The sequence below is a fragment of the Marmota flaviventris genome, chromosome 3 (genome assembly GCF_047511675.1).
Source record: "Marmota flaviventris isolate mMarFla1 chromosome 3, mMarFla1.hap1, whole genome shotgun sequence".
Lineage (NCBI taxonomy): Eukaryota > Metazoa > Chordata > Mammalia > Rodentia > Sciuridae > Marmota > Marmota flaviventris.
This window is the reverse complement of record NC_092500.1, coordinates 48,510,016-48,531,111: the sequence shown is the minus strand read 5'-3', so window position 1 is coordinate 48,531,111 and position 21,096 is coordinate 48,510,016. Positions and strand designations below refer to the sequence as shown.

General features: G+C 38.8%; 1 protein-coding gene across 2 annotated transcripts in view; it reads right to left on the bottom strand.

Annotated features, from left to right (window-relative positions):
- The window catches only part of Cpm (carboxypeptidase M), a 64,781-nt gene extending 43,885 nt beyond the window's left edge, over positions 1–20,896 (bottom strand). Inside the window, exons 1-2 of one of the 2 annotated variants that reach the window (XM_027924175.2) lie at positions 20,870–20,896; positions 20,428–20,590 (exon numbers count right to left, since the gene is read on the bottom strand). In XM_027924175.2, the coding sequence (XP_027779976.2) occupies positions 20,428–20,587 (160 nt within the window). In that variant the 5' untranslated portion in view covers positions 20,588–20,590; positions 20,870–20,896. Of the gene's footprint in view, positions 1–20,427; positions 20,591–20,869 lie in introns of those variants that run through there. The other variant, XM_071609694.1, reaches the window with a different exon arrangement.
- Between the last annotated feature and the right edge of the window lie 200 nt (positions 20,897–21,096).

Here is a 21,096-nt window from a genome sequence, read left to right as displayed (position 1 = left end):
AGCCACCTGAGTTATCCACCCTTTTAAAGCATATCTTATCTTGATCTTAGTTTGTATTCATTTAATTAACAATTTATGCCCTGCCAACTTCATGAAGGACGGGAGGCAGCTTGGTCACACAGCACATTGCTCAATGGCAAACTATTCTCAATAAACAGTGGGCAACAAGCCAGTTTCAAAGGTCTAGCACTAATTTCATGCACATGCATATATGACACCAGTCAGGCCTCTTGCAAGGCACCTACTTTTCCATGGGCTGTGACACAGAAACCTTACCAGAATGTGCAAATATGTTTGAGGAGCCATTCCAGAGACACTTTTATTTATTTATTTTTATTGATACTGGGAATAAGGACCTTGTATTCATAATTGCAGTTTTTGATAAAAAAAAAAAACTATAGCATGTTAGGCAAGTGATCTACCACTGAGCTACACACCCAGATATTATTATTATTATTATTATCATTCAGTATGGGGGAAGGGTTTTGAACTCAGGAACACTCTACCACTGAGCTATACCCCTAGTCCTTTTTAATTTTTTTTTATGTTGGAGACAGGGGTTAAGTTGAACTTGTGATCCTCATGCCTCAGTCTCCTGAATAGCTTATAGGTGTGTGCCACCAGGCCTGGCCCAGAGACACTTTTTGACTTTGTTAGGTGTCTTCTCACAATGGATCAATGGAGCCCTGGTTTATCTCAAATCTAGCGGGACAATCATAGTTTTGCACCCATCATCTGCTGTACATGGTGGCCAAGCTTTATCCTTTCTGATAATGTGCCTCTACTTACCTCAGTTGAGTCTAAGAAATTTGTAGACAGGGACCTTATATAAGCTGTCATCTACTTCACCACGCTCAATAAATGGGCTGAAAGGATGATGCACTCTTAACAGGAGGAGGGGCAACAAGATTTGCTAGGGTTTTCTCATTGCTCAACAAGTCAGCCATGCTGAGCAACAATTACTAATAGGGCAGTACCTCAAGACATGCCCAACCATCATGCAGAATTAGATGAGCTCTTGAAGACCAGTGATAAGGTATTGTTCAAGCCACCCTCTCATTTAGCACACTTGTCACAGGCATGAAATGGCATGAAATGGCATGATGGAGGCCCCGGGGCAAGCTGGGGAGCAGTTATAACCACAGCTTTTGCATTTAGGTGGAATGGAAGGCAGGAGTGGAAAATGCACAATGTGGTAGTCATATAGGAAGGACTTCTGCCCAATATGGAAATAAACTTTAATAGAATGTGACCAGGCCTGGCATTTACCCTCCTTGCATTAAAATACAGGAAGGTTTTAAAGCATCTCTCATGATATGTATTCCGAGGAATCATGTTGCAGGAATTTTATGTAATGCCTCTGCATCTTTGCGTGCTTTTCTTTTTAATCATGAATGAAAGTGTATGACATATCTTACAATGGAGTGTAGTCATTCTCAGATACTTTGTTTGCTCCATGTGTATGGTTCTGTTCATGTGGAGAGTTAAGCAGATCAACAGAAGACTACGTCAGCAGCATCCCTGCATTTCTTAAAAGTATATCTGTGAATGACCCATAGCAGAATTGCCTGAGATATTTGTTAAAATTGCACAGAGTTTGACTAGCATGTGGGAGGCCCTAGGTTTGATCCTAGAACCATACACACAAAAAAACTAAAAACTCTTCAGTGAAATAAAATATACATAGAACACTGTATACTGGATGCAATACAATGAATACACAGACTATAAGATATATAGCAAACTGTACACTGTGCAGCTCACTGTGAATTTTTATAAACTATACACTTGTCAGTACCTTGAGGCACCCTTATGTCTCTTATAGGCACTGTCCTGGATTGTGGAGTCACTCCTACCAGTAGTGAGTGTGAATGTAAACCTCTTGTTCTCAGGCCTGCATAGTATTCTGTCATAGAGTGCAAATCAAACAGAAAAACACTATCCTCTCAAATGAGGCACAAACCAAGCATGTCCCTACGTGAAAAGATGTCTCATACCTGAAGGCATTTTTCTCAGCTTTTACCCCAAAGCTGACCTTGACCGGGAGCTGCAGTACTCACTGTAACTGGAGACAGGACTGGAAGAAAGTGCAGGTGGTCCAAGCAGCATTCTGCTTTTCAACTTCCAGGGTGGTCTGATTAACCAGGGAGGCATTATAAATATATTTTCCTGACACAGGTTTTTCAGTTCTGCTTCATGAAGGCTCATCAGAGTTTAATTCTTCCCTGACTACTGCATTTACTGAAGTAGCTAGCCTCTTGTGATCATCTGGAACCAGAGATTTGGGTCTAAATGGAAACTTTGCTACATTTTGTGTGACTTTAACTTGCTGACTTGAACACATCAGTTTCCTTATGTGTAAAATAAGGCTCATCATAGTAGCACATGGGTTGCTGTAAAGAGCAGAGGAGCTAAAATGTAGAAAGCACTTAGTGAAGAGCTTGCACATACTCAGTAAGAAAACATGCTTGGGGCTGAGGTTGTGGCTCCGTGGTAAAGCCCTTGCCTAGCACATGTGAGGCACTGGGTTTGATCCTCAGCACCACATAAAAATAAATAAAATAAAGGTATTATGTCCATCTCCAACTAAAAAGTATTAAAAAGAAAAAGAAAACATGCTTGTGAGGTGAACATATATCTAAACTCATCAGTGTCACAGACACTAAGGGATCATATAAGTGCAATGCCAAAGGAAGGAAGATATAGTGGCAATTTGGATTGATTAGCTTAGAGTAGTTCCTACCCACCCCCCCTTCCAAAGAATTACCCACAAAGCTTGCTCATTTGTTAATCATACTTCAAGTCACAAGATATTATCTCTTGAAACTAAAAACATGTTAATTAACATGCCTATACAGTTTAATAGTCCACTACCTTTGCTATTAGAATGAATGGAAAAAGTCAATCATTAATCCAGGGCTGGGTTATTTTTTTTTTTAGGGCATTATCTCAAACTTATTTTGTCCCAAATTATGGAATAAAAATTCTGTTATAAGTAGAAATGCCAAAGAATCCAATGTCTGATTCACGTTTGCTGTGATCTGGCTCTTGTGAGGCAGATCACAGCAAACTTGAATCAGGCATTGATTCATGTTTCCTGCCTCTGTCCCTGCCTCGACCCATTATGACCTGAGTGTACTCCACAGCCTGCTCTCCTCATCACATTCCCTTTTCTCCTCTGGACATCACGTCCTGAGTGTCTTTTCAGATTCTTCATGGCTCTTTCTGCTTACAAAAGTCATCCACACTTCAAAATTTGTGAATGTTCAAAAATATACGCTATAGAATGTGAAATCTATTCACTTACACTCCACTTTCAAAAATAGATTCCAGATGAATTTAGGTGCTAAAAACTAAAACTATAAAAATACTGAAAATGTATGGAATATATTTATGACCTTGGGGGTAAAGGTGGCTTTTTAAAATGAGACATAAAACATAAAAGCTTTTAAGGAAAAGTCTGATGGACATGACCTCATGCAAATTAAAAACTTCTGTAGGAAAAAGACATTGGAAACAAAGTTTCATAGATAAGTCACAGAACAGGTGAAAACATTTGCCACATAGATAACAAAATATCTAAGAAGGTCTGTGAGTAAGTAAAAAAAAAAAAATAGGCAAAAGGCTTGAGAAAATATAAGCTGCCAATAAACTGTGAATTCAAGGTCCACAGGGGTAGGGACCTATTTGTTCACTGTTGTCTGATCCTGCATCCGGAACATCAATGTTTATTTAATGTTGAATAAGTGTGAAAACATACTCATTCTCACTTGTAATCATGAAATTCAATTTAAAATGGAGATTTTTTTTTTTTTTACCATGCAGATTAGAAAAAAATTTAAAGTGTTGGTTATAATGTGAGGAAATGCACATACTCATGTGATGCTGGGAGTTAAAAAATATACCTTATTATGAAGGGAAATTTGTCAGTATCTATCAAGCACAAAAATTCATGTACCCTTGATTTAGCAATACCTAGCTTGGGAAATTGTTGAGCTGAGGTGCTTGTTCAATAGTATCTATTGCACTATCATTCAAAATATCTAAAAGTTGTAAGTGACCTAAATATTGAGCAATATAAAAATGATTAAATAAACTATGATAAAAATCACATCATAAAGGCTTGGGTTGTGGCTCAAGTGGTGCTTGCATAGCATGTGTGAGGCACTGGATTTGATCCTCAGCACCACATAAAAATAATTAAAAAAAAAAGATATTGTATCCACCTAAAACTAAAAAACAAATATTAAAAAAAAATCATACGGTAAAGCTAGGGGCATACCTCTATTGAAGGAGAGCTTGCCTAGCATGTGTAAGGCCCTGGGTTTGATTTCCAGTACCACTCCCCACCCCCAATCATACCACAGAATAGTATGAAGTAGTTTAAAACAAAGAGGCATCTCGACACTTACTGGCCTCCAACATACATAAGTGAAAAAGGCAAGTTGCACAAAAATACTTGTGAGAATGAAACACAACCTGTGGGCTGGGGTTGTAACTCAGTGGTAAAGCGCTTGCCTAGTACGCGTGAGGCACCGGGTTAGATCTTCAGCACCACATAAAAATAAATAAATAAAGGTATTATTAAAAAAAAAGAATGAAACTCAAAACTAGATCTGTGTATACACATAAATGAAGAGAAAAATATTTGACTATGAACTTATTTTATCCACTATAGATTCTGGACATCGTCCCATGACAAAATATACAAATTTACCTTATTCTTTTATAAAGGTTGTATAATATTCCATTGACCAGATTTGAAATAATCTAACCAATTCCCTATTGATGAATGTATGTATTTAAAAAAAAAAAATCTTTGAGGTATAATTCATATGCCATACAATTCACTTATTCAATACAATTCCCAGTTCACTGTTTTTTGGTACACCACATTACTATTTTTTTAAAAATTTCAAACCCAGGGCCTTACACATGGTAGGCAATTTATGGTAGGCAAGCACTCCCCCAACATGGCAGTAGATATTACTACTTTTAAAAACTATGCTAAACCATATAACTAAATTTGTTATTTTAGCCATTGTAAGTACACAAATCAGGCATTAATTAGATGGCTGCGTCATTTTCGTTTTGTTATAAATAATGCTGTAAATCATATATACTTGGTGCAAATGTTATCATAGGATAGAGAGCTCATTTTAGAGAGAGAGTGACAAATATAAAGGGTGATAAGAGAAAAATGGGCTGGTCTTAACCTAAAATTACTACATTACTGTTAAACATAATTTTAAACCCTTTGAAGAGGAGATTTCCCAAAGCAAAAACACCCCACAGAACTTTTTTTTTTTTTTTTATGTTCATTCACACTGCCAAATATCTAAGTACAAGCTAATTAAAGCAAAGGAAGCTTTTTTACCCGGTATCTGAATATACATAGGCTAGATGCCAAGAGAATGTGTCATCCAGTATCTGACAACTTATCCTGAGTCCTTTTTTGTCAAACATACCACAAACATTTAGACCCTACAGAAAGAGACATAGTCCTAGTATTAGATCTGGTTTCCTATCTGGATGTCACAGTCTGATTGGAGACTGACCTCTGGCAATTCAATTAATTCTATGCCCTCAGGTTCCTCTCTATACAATGGGGTCTGGCAAGGGTGCTGTAACTACTGTGCTGCCCTCTGGGGCAGGAACAAGGTCAGCTCCACCTGCAACTGTGGCAAGAGCCAAGCTGTGAAGACTGGGAGCTCCTGAATGGGCTGGGTACTTGCCTTGGCCCAGGGCAAGTTACTTAACCACTGGCATGTGGATCTCTAAAGCTGCAAATGGCTACCTGCCTCAGATGGGCTGTGCAGACTCAGTGACAGAAAGCAGGAATGCTACGTAGCTGTTCAGCAAACTCAAGGCTGAAGGGTGTCACGCACCAAAAACTTACGTCAGTGCCACGTTCAAGTTGTCGAATATCACCATCTATGTAGCAGTAATAGTAGTAGCACATCCTTCTACAGCATTTGTTATGTGACCATTAAATTCTGAGCACTTTACATTTATTAACCTATGTAGTCTTCTCAACAATCCAGGAGGAGGATACCATCATTTCCATTTTATAAAAGAGGCAGTGGGCACAGAGAAGGTGAGACACTGGTTTAAGATCATGGCTACTCAATAGCAGAGCCAGGATTTTAACTCAGGCACTTTATGCTTTTCAGGGTCTGTGTTGTTAACCACTATTAAACTGCCTATTATTGCTTATAAATATCTGTGTATTTGTGGGTAAGGGTATAAATATGATATTTTCCCTATTCTGATAGCTACTTGACTTCAGTATCTGATACTAAGATCTCTTTTTTACTGTTTTTAAAAATTGAGATGACTTTGCCAAACACTTCATTTTCACCATATCACTGAACATAGAAATCTTTTAAAAAATTATTTATTTATTTCTTATTTTAGGAGACAGCATCTATGTTACTCAGGCTGGACTCAAATTCCTGGGTTCAAGCGAGCCTCCTGCCTCAGCCTCTCAAGTAGGTGGGCCAGCAGGCATGTACCACCACACTCAGCACCTGGAAATCTTTTTTTTTTTTTTGTGTGTGTGTGTGTGTGTGTGGTGCTGGGGATTAAACCCAGGGCCTTGGGCATGCAAGGCAAGCACTCTACCAACTGAGCTATATCCCTAGCCCTAGAAACCTGTTTTTAAAATGACCAATTGATAAGTTGTTATAAAGGATATTCAAAAAACAGAGAGCATAAGAAAAGGCATTATTAAAGTTCTCATGGGTCACTTACAACCTCTAGGATCATACTGTGCCCTCTGAGCCTAATGGGTTTTAGAATCCAAATGCTTGGTTTTCATACAGGGCAACGCTCCACTCCATTAGCTCACTCTATTTCCCTCGAGTTTCTATCTCAAAATCAAATGGTTTCTCACTAGATTGCATGTACCCATTTGCCAGCTCATAACATGTCCCTTAGAGGAAATAGAGTTTGGGCTGCTGACTGCACAAGCCTCAGTGTTACAGCCACCTGGGATTCTGTTAATCTACCCAACACAAGGTGATTTTGTTTTCCTTCCTTCCTGTCTTCATCTAGCAAATGGGAAAAGCCTTCTTCTCTAGTAAATGGGACCCCTGTGGTGAATAATGACATAGCTACTTGTGTGATCCTACCACCTTCTTTGCAAAATGCCTAGGAGTTGAGGCTGCTCAGGGCAGGCCCAAGTGTCCTATGTTGCTCTGGCATCTCTTCCTCCCAGATGGGAAGGATGCTGAGTGGGCTCTTTCGTATCCATTAGACTCCTCATTGGTCTATGCAGTCTTCCCCCAGAGGCCTGTAGCAGACAAGGGATCTTGGCGGTGCTCAGTGGAAAATCCAGAGCTCCTGAAAGCCAGATTCTGTTCCTTCTCTCCTACCCCTACCCTCTCATTCCACCTTGTCCCTCCAAGGAATCTGCATAAATCTGAATCATAAATGACTGTGAGGTGGCTTCTGAGTCTGCATAAATCAGGACAGGTGGTTAATGTTCCTGAGCATTCAGAGGCCAGGACATAGTCACAATGGGAGTAGAGGTAAGGAGCGAGATCTTTTGCTTAACCCAACGTGCAGGTCATCAGCCAAGACACCATGTTATATACACAAGCTCATAGCATTTGGCTTGATAAACAGAATACATTTAATATTCTATAATGACACTTTGATCTGTTTCAGAGGGCTCTGAACCTTTGTGAAGTATCACCTATGTGAAGGACTCAACTAGAATGCTACATTCCAAAAGAAGGGACGAATCCTCCTTGACACCCTGCAGAGTCTAGCCCTTTAGCTGGCTCATGGCACATCCTCAGTTTACTCTTGCAAAGGTACCAGGGTCAACCAGGTATTTCATATTACTCAACCTGGGAATGGAAATTTATTCCAATATGATCTTATGTGGAAACCCAAGGAAAACAGTTGAAGCTGAGCTACTCTAGGTTAAGAAAGGGGACCTCAAGAGTCAACTCTCTCCTCACCTGGGAAGGACCCAAGGCCACCTCCACAGAAGCCTCAGAGCCGTAAAGACCCTGTTAGAAACTGGAACAGAGGCTTTGAATCCTTTTAGGAGTGGGTCTGAATTGCCAGCTCTGCTCCTTACTAGCCAAGTTGTCTCAAGCAAGTAATTTCTCCTGGTCTTGGTTTCCCCATCTGTAAAACGGGCAGAACATGACTTGACACCTTGCTGGTGTCAGAATTTAAAATAATATAGAAAAGGACCAGTTCACAGAAAGCATTCAATGAAGCATATAACTTTTATTACTAATCCTCAAATACCTCCCTTTATTACTTTTTTTTTTTTTTTTAAAGGACAGTTTCCCAAAGACAGAGAACAGAATGTCCTATGGAAACATAGTTCCCCTGGGACTACAAATATTGCCAATTTCAGTGAGAAATTACGTGAGTCAAAATATTTTCCTTACTTATCACTATTCTTTGAATAGTTTGTTTATCACTGTTCTTTGAATAGTTCCTTTTCAAAAACAAAAACCCACAATGACAGGGGCCTTCTAAAACTATTCTAATGCTAAAAAATGCATTAGAATAAATTGCCACCAAGTTTTTATCCTGGATCATATATTCAAGAGACATCCCATCTCCTTTTTGAGGTTCTGCTGCCTCTGCCAGGGCAGACCCATCCCACTCCAGTCTCTGTGGATGGCCCCTGGTATACAAGCAAGTGAGGTGTTTTCCCACTCACTTTACCTGGAATTCTGCCCCTCTCACCTGTGTGTCTGGTAAAATGCTGAAACTGTTCAAGCACCAACTTCCCTGATGAGCCTTTGACAGCTTTACCAAGCACTCTGGAGGCCAGATGGGGGAGCACAGCCCTATTGCAATGTCTCTCCCATTATGGGGACCGTGTATTAAGGGCACATGATCTAGTTTCTCAAGGGAAAGGTCCATGTCCTGTTCCTTGTATACCCCCACAAAAGTTCTGGTAGGCAGTAGGAGCTCAATAAACAAATATTTGTTGAATGAATACATAAATGAATTTCTAAAAGATCTAGGTTAATGAACCAAATCTATTGGTTCCTAAGATATAATTTTGGGTTGGGCGTGGTGGCACATGCCTGTAATCCCAGCGGCTTGGGAGGCTGAGACAGGAGGATTGGGAGTTCAAAGCCAGCCTCAGCAACAGCAAGGCACTAAGCAACTCAGTGAGATCCTGTCTCTAAAAAAAAAAAAAAAAAAAAAAATACAAAATACAAAATAGGGCTGGGGATGTGGCTCAGTGGCTGAACGCCCCTGAGTTCAATCCTTAAAAAAAAAAAAAAGATATAATTTGGGGTCATCAGTTTCTTCATTTGTAAAATCTGAAAGGTGGGAGGATGGGCAGGGGGAAAATAAAATCTGTTTGCTCTCACCTGTCAAATGGGAATGTAAATAACTTAATCATAGAGGGTTTTTTTTTTTTTTTTTTGGTGGTACTGGGGATTGAATCCAGGGGTGCTCTACTATTGAGCTACATTCCCAGCCCTTTTGATTTTTTATTTTGAGACAGGGTCTTGCTAAGTGTCCCAGGCTGGTCTTGAACTGGTGATCCTCCTGTCTCAGCCTCTTGGGTTGCTGAGATTACAGGTGTGCCTTGGCCACATTTCTTAAAAGGAACCTCTACTGTAATATAAAGTAAATTGTAAAACTACCAGAAAATTCCCAATCAAGAAAATAAACCTGTCATTTTTCTATCAGGCATATATCCCCTAGGATGTTTGTGCCTCCTCTAGGGTGAAGAAAAAAAAAAACGAGGTGAAGTGGACAAGTCCTCCACGTCCCCCTTCCTCCTCAGTTTCCCCTCCCTTTCTCATCCTCCTTTCCCCTTGTTCCTCAAGTTCATTGTGCTCCTTCACCTTCAGGCCTTTGAAGATGCTATTTATTGCCTTGCCTCCTCTTCTTCACACAGCTGACTTCTCTTTTCTCTTCAGGTCTTCCATGTTTAGTTCTCTGCCATTCACCCCCATGGTGCTAATTGCATCTGTATTTATCTGATAAATCTGGTTCATTAATCCAGATCTGTTCGCCTCAATTCTGCTGGGGCAGGGGCCATGCCTAACTTCTTTACCTTCATTTTCCTGTGCTAGCACATGCCAAAGACTATGTTAGGCATTCAAATAAATGTTTAAAAAGAAAAGAAAGAAATGAATCTACAGAGAAACAAGAATTTCATAAATTATTCTTTGGGATATACCACTTAACTTTGTGGCTCTCAGTTTTGACTTTCAGCCAACACACAACATTAACCATGACCTTGAGAGGAAAGAATCACCATAGCCAATCTACTTTACTCAGCCCTTGCTTATCTCTGGGGACATCTACAGTCATGGCAATGACCCTGAACAAAACTCTGAGCACTAAACTCTTGAAATGTATACTAATTCATATTTTTTTTGTACCCCAAGACAGTGGGTCAGGATGTACCAAGCCAAAAGCTCTGTTCAAAGTAAGCATGATGCATCATTTCATGTGCACCTGGTACCCAGTTAGGAGTCTGCACTCTGGCTGGTCACATGGATATGTGACCAGTTCCTTTGTAGAACTTTGAACTCCCAAGACTCAAGTGGGCTTCCCTAGGTGAGGCATTTTGCATGTGTCTCTGCAGTTCATAGAAACACGTATCCCCAAGAAAAATGTGGGACAGATCCTTACAGAGGGAGAACAAGAAACCTACACTGCCCCCTCTAGTTTCTGACATTGTGCATCTTTAGCCTCTTGTTCTTGCACTGTATCCTTTGCTGTGCTCAGTCTTGAGTATAACTTTATGTTGAGTTGTCCTTCCAGCAGATCACTAGTGGTGGTTGTGAAACGCCTGAAACATCCTCCTTGAGCTACTCCCTCTCCAGGGATACCGCTCCCTGTTCTCCTCCTACTTCATTGCCAATTTCATTTCCACCTTTTCTTAGTTAGATTATTTTATAGTTGCATGGGTTTCAATACCATCTATATGTTGATGGTTCCCAAGTTCATTTCTACCCCCATACTCCACTTATATACCCAACTGCCTACTGAACATCCCAACTGGATATCAATTAAAGATTTCAAAATTTTAAGAAAACCATCCAGATCAGAGCTCTTGTTTTTACCCCATCTGTGTCCTTTTCTGGTTTCTCCACCTTGGTTAACAACACTTTATAGACTGAGCTTCCAAAACATAAAACCTAAGAAACATCTTTGACTTTTTTTTAAATGTGGTGCTGGGGATTGAATCCAGGGCCTCACGTGTGCGAGGCAAGCACTTCTACAACTGAGCGACACCCCCAGCCATCTTTGATTTTTCTGTTTTCCTCACACTCATCTCCTTCTGAATCTAATCCATGATCCAACATGGTTGGTTCTATTTCCAGAACAAATCTCTAATTTCTCTGTTTCTCTCCATTTCTAATACAACATTTTAATCCAAATCACCATCATCAACATTTGCCTGGACTTCCATAATTGGATTATTCTCCCTGCTTCTATACTTGTCCATTTTTAATGAATTCTCTGTTTAGCAGTCAAAAATTTTTTTTTAAACCTATGGCATCATTCTCTGCCTAAAATACTTTGATGGTTTCCCATTATTTTAAAAATTCAAACTTTCATGTTAGAGTTGGATTTTAAGGCTCTCTATGACTTGTCCCCTGAACATTTCTTCAACTTCCTCAGACACCACTCTCCTGGGTGGGCTCACTATGCTCTGGTTATGCTGCCCTCACATCTTTCTGTAGAATACAGCCAACCTACTGCAGTTGAGGCCTCTGTACCTCATGCAATCTGAATTAGGCTGTAAGGACTAGCTCTCTCTCACCCTTCAGATCTCAGCTCAAATCTACCATCTTTTCAGTATCATGGTCTTTCCATGCAACATTCTCTCAAAACAATAACTGCTATGTTCGAGGCACTGAGAATACAGTAGTTCCCCCTTATCTGTGAGGTGGTAATTTATTATAGTACTCTTGCACATCACTACAATTGTGCTTTGGGGTTGTAATTAAGTAACATAAGAGTTAAACACAAGCACGGCAATACCATGTCACTTGATTTGATAATGGAGATGGCTACTAAGTGACAACAGGACCCGTAGTACATCCTATGACAAACAAAGGGATGATTCACACCCCATGCTGGACAAAGTGGGACAGCATGCGATTTCATCACACTGTTCAGAGTGGTGTGAACACTTACTATGAGACTTATGAATTGTTTACTTCTAGAATTATGAATCACTATGAGACTTATGAATTGTTTACTTCTAGAATTTTCCATTTAGTATCTTCAGACCACGGATGAAGCTGAAACCATGGATACGAAGGGACTCCTACATAGCAATAAACAAGATAAACTCCCTGTCTTCACAGAAGTTATATTCTAGGGGGACTGTTACTCTCCATTAAATTATTTATGTGCTTCATAGCAATTAAAATCTTTATTCACTCTGTTTTTTGTCAATTGTCCCTATTAGCATGTATAAGAAACATCAGTGCAGAGGCTGTTCAGTGCTACAGCCCTAGCCTAATACACAGCCTGGCACAAAAAATGATGTTTACTTCCCTGTAGGATCATTTGACCAAAGAGCTCTATTTTAAATGTTTGAAAGTCTCTGCAACTAACATTGTGCTGTTTGCTGGAACTGTATAGCATGGACTCTGAAAACACATTTTTACATTTAGAAGAACATATTCTTAAAAGGCTAGAATGTTCCCTTCCCAACTCATCTTTGTTTCTTCACATGTAGAAAAGCACTTTCCCGTAATAAAAGATAAACCAACTACGTGCATGCCTATGTTATCTCTATCATAGGAAGGTATTCACTAGAGTCTCCAAGAGTAATATAAAAAAAAAATATTTTCCCCAATGGAGCAACCTGTATCTGCAAGCTAACTCTATGTACATTTGGTATTATTAGTAAGGTGTAAATAAATCTTATTTAAAAATAATGAGAAAACACCTGTGGAATTTCATGTTAAGATGATTATATGTTCCTAAATGTCTCTAGATGTCTTCATTTTTATAGGAGTGCATACCTCACTCACCATGAGAGGATTTGTAAATATTGACTCTCTCTTCTCCTAACACACATTTGGTTAATGTTTGGGGGGCTGAGGGCAAAGGAGGCAGGTAGAACCACCTTAGGCCTGTCAGTGAATAATTCAGTTAGTCCTTTGCCCCCTGAAGGACACTAATTTCTAAGGCCTCCATCTGTGTTTCAGTGACTTATCTTGGAGTGAGTCATAAGTATGGTATTCCAATTCTACCTAAGTTAACGTACTACTTACCATAAAAATGAGTTTTAGTAAAACAGGTTACACTGCAAGAAAACAATTTCATTTCCTGAGAGAATGAAGTCCTTATATAAATGTAATTATAAATAGGAGCATATGGGGCCAGGGCTGTAGCTCAGTGGTAGAGGGCTTGCCTAGCATGCATGAGGTGCTGGGTTCCATCCCTGGAACCACATAAAAATAAACAAATAAAATAAAGGTATTGTGTCCATCTACAACTAAAAAAAAATTTAAAAAATAGGAGTATGATAAAGGGATATATATATTCCTAAAACAAAGTACATAAAACATGTACTTTATACTTCTACACTTTATGATAACATATAACTTATCTTTAAACTCCTATGCTTCCCTTAATCAGCATGGAAAACTCTTCCAGTTTGTCCCTTAGAATGCCTATATGATATATCACAAGCACATTAGGACCCAATACAAAGCAGGACAAAGCTGGTCACTGGCTTCCAGACAGAGCTATGGGAGGATGCTCAGGAAGAGGAGTACCAGAAGATTCTGACAGCTCCAGGGAATAGAAAAAAACTTCTGCTCCAAAAATATGGTATTAAACTAAATTTCTCCTGTTTGTAGTCATAAACATACCTGTGCATTTTTTAGGAAAGGAGTCTCAGTTACTCGTTTGGATACTTATCAGTTCATGTGACCTTAGTTGTAATCTTTCAATTTGGTTCTGTTTTAATAGAGAATTTCCTATCAGGAAAGTTTAAAAACTGGATAAGCAACTAATCGAAAGATCTTTATTTAAACCAACAGAAGGATGATTTAGTTAGCTTCTTCAGAATTCTGGGATAGGATGAAGGCTTTGGCAACACCTTGGCCTCCCCACATGGAGGCTGCCATATCCACCTCTGGATAGCTACTGAGGAAGCAGCTTTTCAAAGTTGATTGCTTTTTTGCTTTTTTTTTTTTTTCTTGGATGCAATGGGGATTAAGCCCTCCAGTTGAGACTGATAAAGGTATGTATGTGAAGGTTCATGTCATGGATCAGGACATTTGTACTTTTAAAACATCTGACAAGAAGTAGTCCTCAGAAAACAGAGATGAGGACAGGCACAGCAGCAAATACCTGAGATCCCAGTGACTTGGGAGGCTGAGGCAGGAGGATCACAAGTTAGAGGTCAGGCTGGGCAACTTAGTTATTCCCTCAGTAATTTAATAAGACCCTGTCTCAAAATACAAAGTAAAAAGGACTGGGGATATAGCTCAGTGGCACCCCGGGTTCAATCCCCAGTATCAAAAGGAAAAAAAAAAAAGATAGAAAGAAAAGAAAAAGAAAGAAGGAAAACAGAGATGAGAAAAATCTTTTTTAATGTGCAACTTATGTTTTATTTTAACACAAACTCAAATTAGGCCTTACTAGCCTCTTAGCAAACTGCTGTTATATTTAATTGCTAGGGAGGCAGAAAGAATGTCAATTACTTTAAATCACTAGATATAAAAATTTGATTAGATTTAATTTCTTTCCCCAAATACATGTTGGTATTTGATATAACCTTTAAAAACATTTCAATTTAAAGATTCTTTCCAACTTTCTTTGTGATCTCAGAGAAGAGGACATTCTAAATAAGAAAACTGAAAGGAGAAAACAGAGCTAATGGCAGTTATCACCTCTCAACTTCAGATATGGTTGTCACCAATGTTATTGACACACATGTTCGTGGATTAAGAACAGAAATAAGCACCTTTTGGATGTTGGCTACATTAACTTGAATTGGATCCGTATCAGCTCTGTTTGTGATTTTAGATTGATAGTTCTTAACCCTAAAGACAATGCCTCATTTTTTGTGCATCCAATATTCTGTAACTTCCACTTTACCACTGCTAGTATATGATTCATAGAAAGCATAACACATTTATTTACACACTATTTAGAAGATTAACATAATGTTAAAACTATATATAGAGAGCAATTTACATAAAATATAGCATCAGAATGTAAAAATCTGGGGATGACTCCACCAGAGACATAATGAGAAAGTCAGATGCTTATATTTCCATCAAGAGTCACAGTAAAGGCATAGATCACAAATGAAGATTGGTTTAATTCTGAACAATGGCATCAATATTTTCAGAACATAAAATATCTCAAAATCAAGTTAAGAGCAAACAAATGTAATTTTCCCTCAGGTTACATACAGTTATATTTCTGGAAAGTTCAATATTTATATAAACTGTTTCATGTGTGTGAACAAAACAGCTGGTTTTAGGTCTTTCACCTAAATCCCCCCCTAGGGGGCGGTACTGCCCTTGATAAGATGCTCCATTCTTAGCTCAATATCTTAAACTCAACATGGCAGTCAGGTTGGGGGAGTGAAATACTTGTACAAATAGACAGTTTCTCCTTTTGCTTCATAATCAAAGAGCTTTTTCACATGGAACAGGAGGGGAGAGAGAATCCCAACTCTACACCAAAAGAGGAAATTCAAACTACTTTGAATTTATTGAGAAGGGACCACAGAATTCCATGGGAGAATATCAGCACAAAAAGAACATTTAATACAGACCCTTTCTCAGGGGTGATGGGGTACAGATGGAGGAGCAGGAGACAAGTCAAGGGTTACAAGAACAGAGAAAAAGATAGCCGGAGAAACTTTACAGCAAAGGGGCTTAAGGATTCAGTCTTTGTCACGAGATGGGCTGTAGTTCCAGTCCAATCTCTGTGACCTACTAACAATAGATAATTTATTTAATTTCAGTTCTTTACATATATATTAGGGTGATAATAATGGTATTTCATACTATTGTTAGGATGATTGTAACATGTAAAGCACAAGGGAAAAAAGTAAAATTCACTTAATGCTGGCTGTCACCATTATTTCATAAAAGCTTCAAACGTTACTTGGCTTTAGAGCATTGCCGTTTAGAGAGATTTAAAATTTGGAATAAAAATCTGTTAGATGTCTCAGGGGCTTTATATTTCATATCAGAAAAGAAAGGTTTGATAACCTTATATAACTTCACAACACTAACAGGTATATTATGACTGAGATTCCTAGATTTTAATGGTTTTCTTAATATTTGCATTACATTAAGCATTTTCTACAGGATCTCAAGAAATTGGTATTAGGACCATATCTGGGAAATGAGCAGAGTATGACAGAAAACCAAGAATTGTACCTAAATTTTATATATAGCGTGACTTTTTGAGGGTAAACCACTAGCTAAAATCTAGTTAAGAGCCAGAGACTTTGAAAGATCTGTGTATGTGAACACAGTAAATGCCTTTTAGGGGCAAGAATCTAAGTCAATTCTAGGGAGATTTCTGAACAGCTGAGACAGTGTGTAGACTCCTAGAAGAGAAATAAAAATAATTGGCTGTTGAATGAATGGGAAAGGGAACATTCTTGGAGAAAGAAGCATGAAAAATGCATTCTCCCTTATACTATAAACCTAACAGCAAAAAGTAATCTTTCACATCACTAATAACAAAATTAGATATTACAACTAGAATGCTAGTTTTATTGAGCATATAACTAGTGTAAGTTTTAGATTTCTCCTGAATTTCCTGAGAGATTACAAATCAATACAATCTTTTTAGAGGAATTTGGTATATGCATCAAATTCCTAAAACTGATTTAAACTCAATATTTTCCTTTTAGAACTATTGCAACAATGAAAATATTAACAGCAGGTGTCACATAACACTTGCTATGTCCTGAACATTGCTCTAAAGGCTCAGGGTCACACAGCTCAAAGCTAAGTATCTAGAACTTGGGCACGGTGGTTCCAAAGCCGGTACTCAGACAACTTCTGCTGTTTTATATAGGAGGATGTTCACCACAGCATTGCTCAACACAGGAAACGTTTAGAAACAAACAAAATGTAATGTAACCATCTCCATTGGTAGCAGGTTGTTTCTCTGAAGCTTGGAAGACTGGCAGACCTAAGTGTGAATCTTCCCCCTAAATCTTATTAGCTGTGTCAGGTTCAGCAGGTTAATTAATTTCTCCAGGCCTCATTTGACAAGTCTGAAAATGAGGATAATGCCTGATTTGAGTTGTTGAGATTGAAATGATCTATTAAACACCTAATGCACGAAAAGCACAGGATAACAAAGATTGTTATCACTTATCCCTTTCCCTTATTCTTCCTTAATCAGATAAAATGAAGATTAGACCTAGCAGGAGTCAAGACAAGATTCTTATAAAAGAGATGGGAGGAAATCTCATTTCACATGTAGCGCAGCAGCTTTCTCATGGCAATCTATTGAAAGTCAACCCTCAAAACAAGTTTATGAGAGAGGAGAAAAAAAAAAAAACTAGTCCTAAGCAGAGTTTTGAGTGTGTGTGGAGAGCCTAGTCTGAGAAATTCATCATAATTACATTTGTATTTGAAAGGGGAGGCTACCTGATGGCAGGGAACAGACCGCTTTCCTTGCTTCCCACCACTTTTGTTCAGCAAATATTCAATCCATTAAATAATCAGATAAAGACCACTGATTATATTACAGGCATTCTGCTAAACAGAGGAGTTGATAATAAAAAAGTGGGTGCTCCCGTGGATGGATGAATGAATGAATGAATGAATGAATGAATTGATGAACAATGTACCTTTTCTGATTTTTCTCAACTTAGTCATCAGTCTCTTTCTTGAGCTGCTTCTCTTGCTTCATTTAAGATTTTATTTACAATGTCACCAGGTAGAGAGAATTCCTCCAAAAAGTTAAAAAACATGGTCCATCTACTCCGACCAAATCTAGGCAAAAAGACTAAGTGTGCTCAACTTGTGTATGGGTTTCAAAATTTCAAAAATGAAAGGTGGAAAAAAAATCACCAATTAGAATAGAAGGCAATTATCATGTATCATGTAACCATATATCGATGGTTTTCTATCATCATTGTTTATAAGAGATAATCAGAAATCACACTGATGCCCTTAATGGGTAAATGACTAAAAAAATTCACACCATTAAAAAGATAAGATACTACAGAACAACTATTTCACATCTACTGACCTTGTCAATTCCTGGAAATACATTAATGAAATCATGGGAAATGGGGGAAAAGGCAGAATATGATCCATAGTTATAGCAATAAAAGTATGTGTAATAGGTTTTACAAACACAAAAAATGTACTTGGCCAGGTAAGACTATTACTTTCTCTTCTGGGTATGGTTGTCCATTTTAATAATAAAAACAAATGACACATATAGTAAATTGCATTTGCTCACAAACTTATACTACACCAGAAGATAGAATGAAAAAACACAACAAAGGAACATCATCTCAACTGCCACGTTAATATGCCAACACTTTGGCAACTGACTCATGGATCACTTGGAACCTAATGGCAGATTTGGGATTTTTCTTAATCTGAATAATTATTCTGAGCAACATATATAAACATTTGACTGCTGGTGTCGATTTTATTCTTACATGATAACCCCTCCAGTCTTTAACCACACGAGTGCCTACAAGGTAAACAAAAATTAAGCCTGTTGGCTTTCCACCATTCCTGTGGTTTGATTTCTTGATGGATAGATCAGAATGGCTGGTTCACATTTGGAAAGGGTTCCTAACAGTCTTTCACAAGCACTTTGTGTTTGAAAATTTAAAAACTTACTAATTCATTTAGTACTTAAAAAATAACAACACCCTCATCATTTAGTGGTTTAAATGATGACTGAACAATAACTCAAATTAGTTGTGCTCTATATTTCCTTTATTAACATAATTAGCAATCTTAGATCTTTTTAAATTGTTTTACTCTAGCCTGAGGCGGAAATGGTTTCAAAAGATTAAATACATATGCTGATTCAAGATATGATTTCTCATACATCCAGCCTCTATAATTTTGGATTATAGAGCAATATAGTGTAATTTTGGCACCAACTCTTTGGCAATGCTGTTTAAAAATATAGGTACTAGTACACACAACCAAGGATTTTCATTCTACATTGCATGTTAATACTTTTTCTTTAATATGAGAACCATGACTTCAATTTTTTTGGGAAAATAATTACTTAAGAATATGGTAATTAAGGGCTGGGGCTGGGGCTCAGCAGTAGAATGCTTGCCTAGCATGTGTAAGGCCCTGGGTTCGATCCTCAGCACCACATACAAATAAATAAAATAAAGATATGTGTCCACCTAATGTGTATGTGTATGTATGTATATATATATATATATATATATATATATATATATATATATATATATATATATATTCACACACACACACACACACACACACATTCCTAACTGACTCAAAAATTCAGAGCTAAAATCCAGATAGGATTTGAACACACCTTACAGAGCTGGGATCTGTATAAGCCTTAAAAAACTTTTAACTAAAGAATTTAAGTTTTCTGGTAATCTCTTTGGGGGCATCAATGTAACAAAAGATTAGAAAATAACATCTCATAAAATTACTTGTCTTGTCCAGAAGTTAGTTCAGGCTATAAAATCCACATCATCTGGGTGAGTTTCAACAAAAAATTTAATCTTTTTCTATGAATTCGAATTTGCTGTTTACAAAAAAATGAAACTACATATACTTTCTAAATGAAAACGAGAAAACAAATGAAAATGCTAGGAAGAGTTCAGTCACTGCTAACAGTTATTATCTAGCAATTGTCTTCCTCAAATGGATACATTTTAAATACAGCCTATAGTCAAAGAACCACCTTTTTTTTTTTTTGGCAGAACTTTAAGCCATAGGGCTAATTATACATAAGATAGAAATCTCATCAATAAACTGCACTAATTTAATTTAAGAGATTTGAAGAAATAGTCCTAACAGTCCAAATCATATTTAAAGAAGCCAACAAGAAGGAAAACTGGGATGAATAAATGGACTCCTGTGGGGGACGTTTTATCCTGAAAAGGACCTAAGACCCATATATAAATAAGACCCATATCCTAGATATCCTAGATAAACCACGTCTGAATGATTCAAAACAACGTGGCACCAAAAATGCAAAGGACTCAGTGACTCTAAATTACAATAAAGAAGCTCAGTAACATTCAGTTCTTCCCACTACTCCACCGACAAAACAAATCAAAAAACGAAACCAGAAACCCACCAACTTGCAAGGCACTGGTTTACCTGTTTGGAGCCCATCAGAGTAACTTCGTAGAGAGGGGACAGAAAGGGGAGGCATATTTAATGAATAAAAGGGAGGGCTGAGGGTTTGGGAAAGTGTGCAGGAGACGAGTCATACCTTTCACAGACTTCCCAATACTGTGTAAGTAAGTGATAGAACTGTAGTTTTGGGCAACGCTCTTCAAAAACGCTTCCATCCCTTCCTGGTGGTGGTAGCTGAAATCCAGCGCAGCTACCAAAGGCAGCAGAAGCCCTAGCCACAGGCACGCGAAGTCCATGTTCTAGAGATGAATAAGAATAAAGCTGAGAACAGATGAAGAGCCCGGCTCAGCCTCCTACTCTCAGGGTCTCCCGACACGCTCCCTGCTTCCTAGGGAGATAAAAGTTGGAAGCAACACCCTCGGGCTTAGCAGTGCAACCAGCGACCGGGAGCACAGACAGCCCCCCGCTGCCTTCCACCCAATCCGCCGCCCCTCCCGATCCTCCTCCGGGCGTCTCCACCTCCCGCCGCCGTCCAGCAGCTGCAGCAGCTGCGCTCAGCCCCGCGCGCTGTTTCTCACCAGGGCTCAGGCGCACGTCTCCAACCGCCCGCGGTGGCCCGGCGGGGCCCGAAGTTATAGCGCGGTCAGGGGGCGGTCGCACCCGGGACCCGCCCCCGGACGTCCCTCCGGCCCACTTGGGCGCCGCGCAGGTCTCTCCTGGGCGGGGCCTGGGCGCCTTCGCACCTCGGAGAGCCGGTTCCCGAACCTCTCGGGCTTTTAAGGTGCGGCGACTTGCGCAGGTGGGC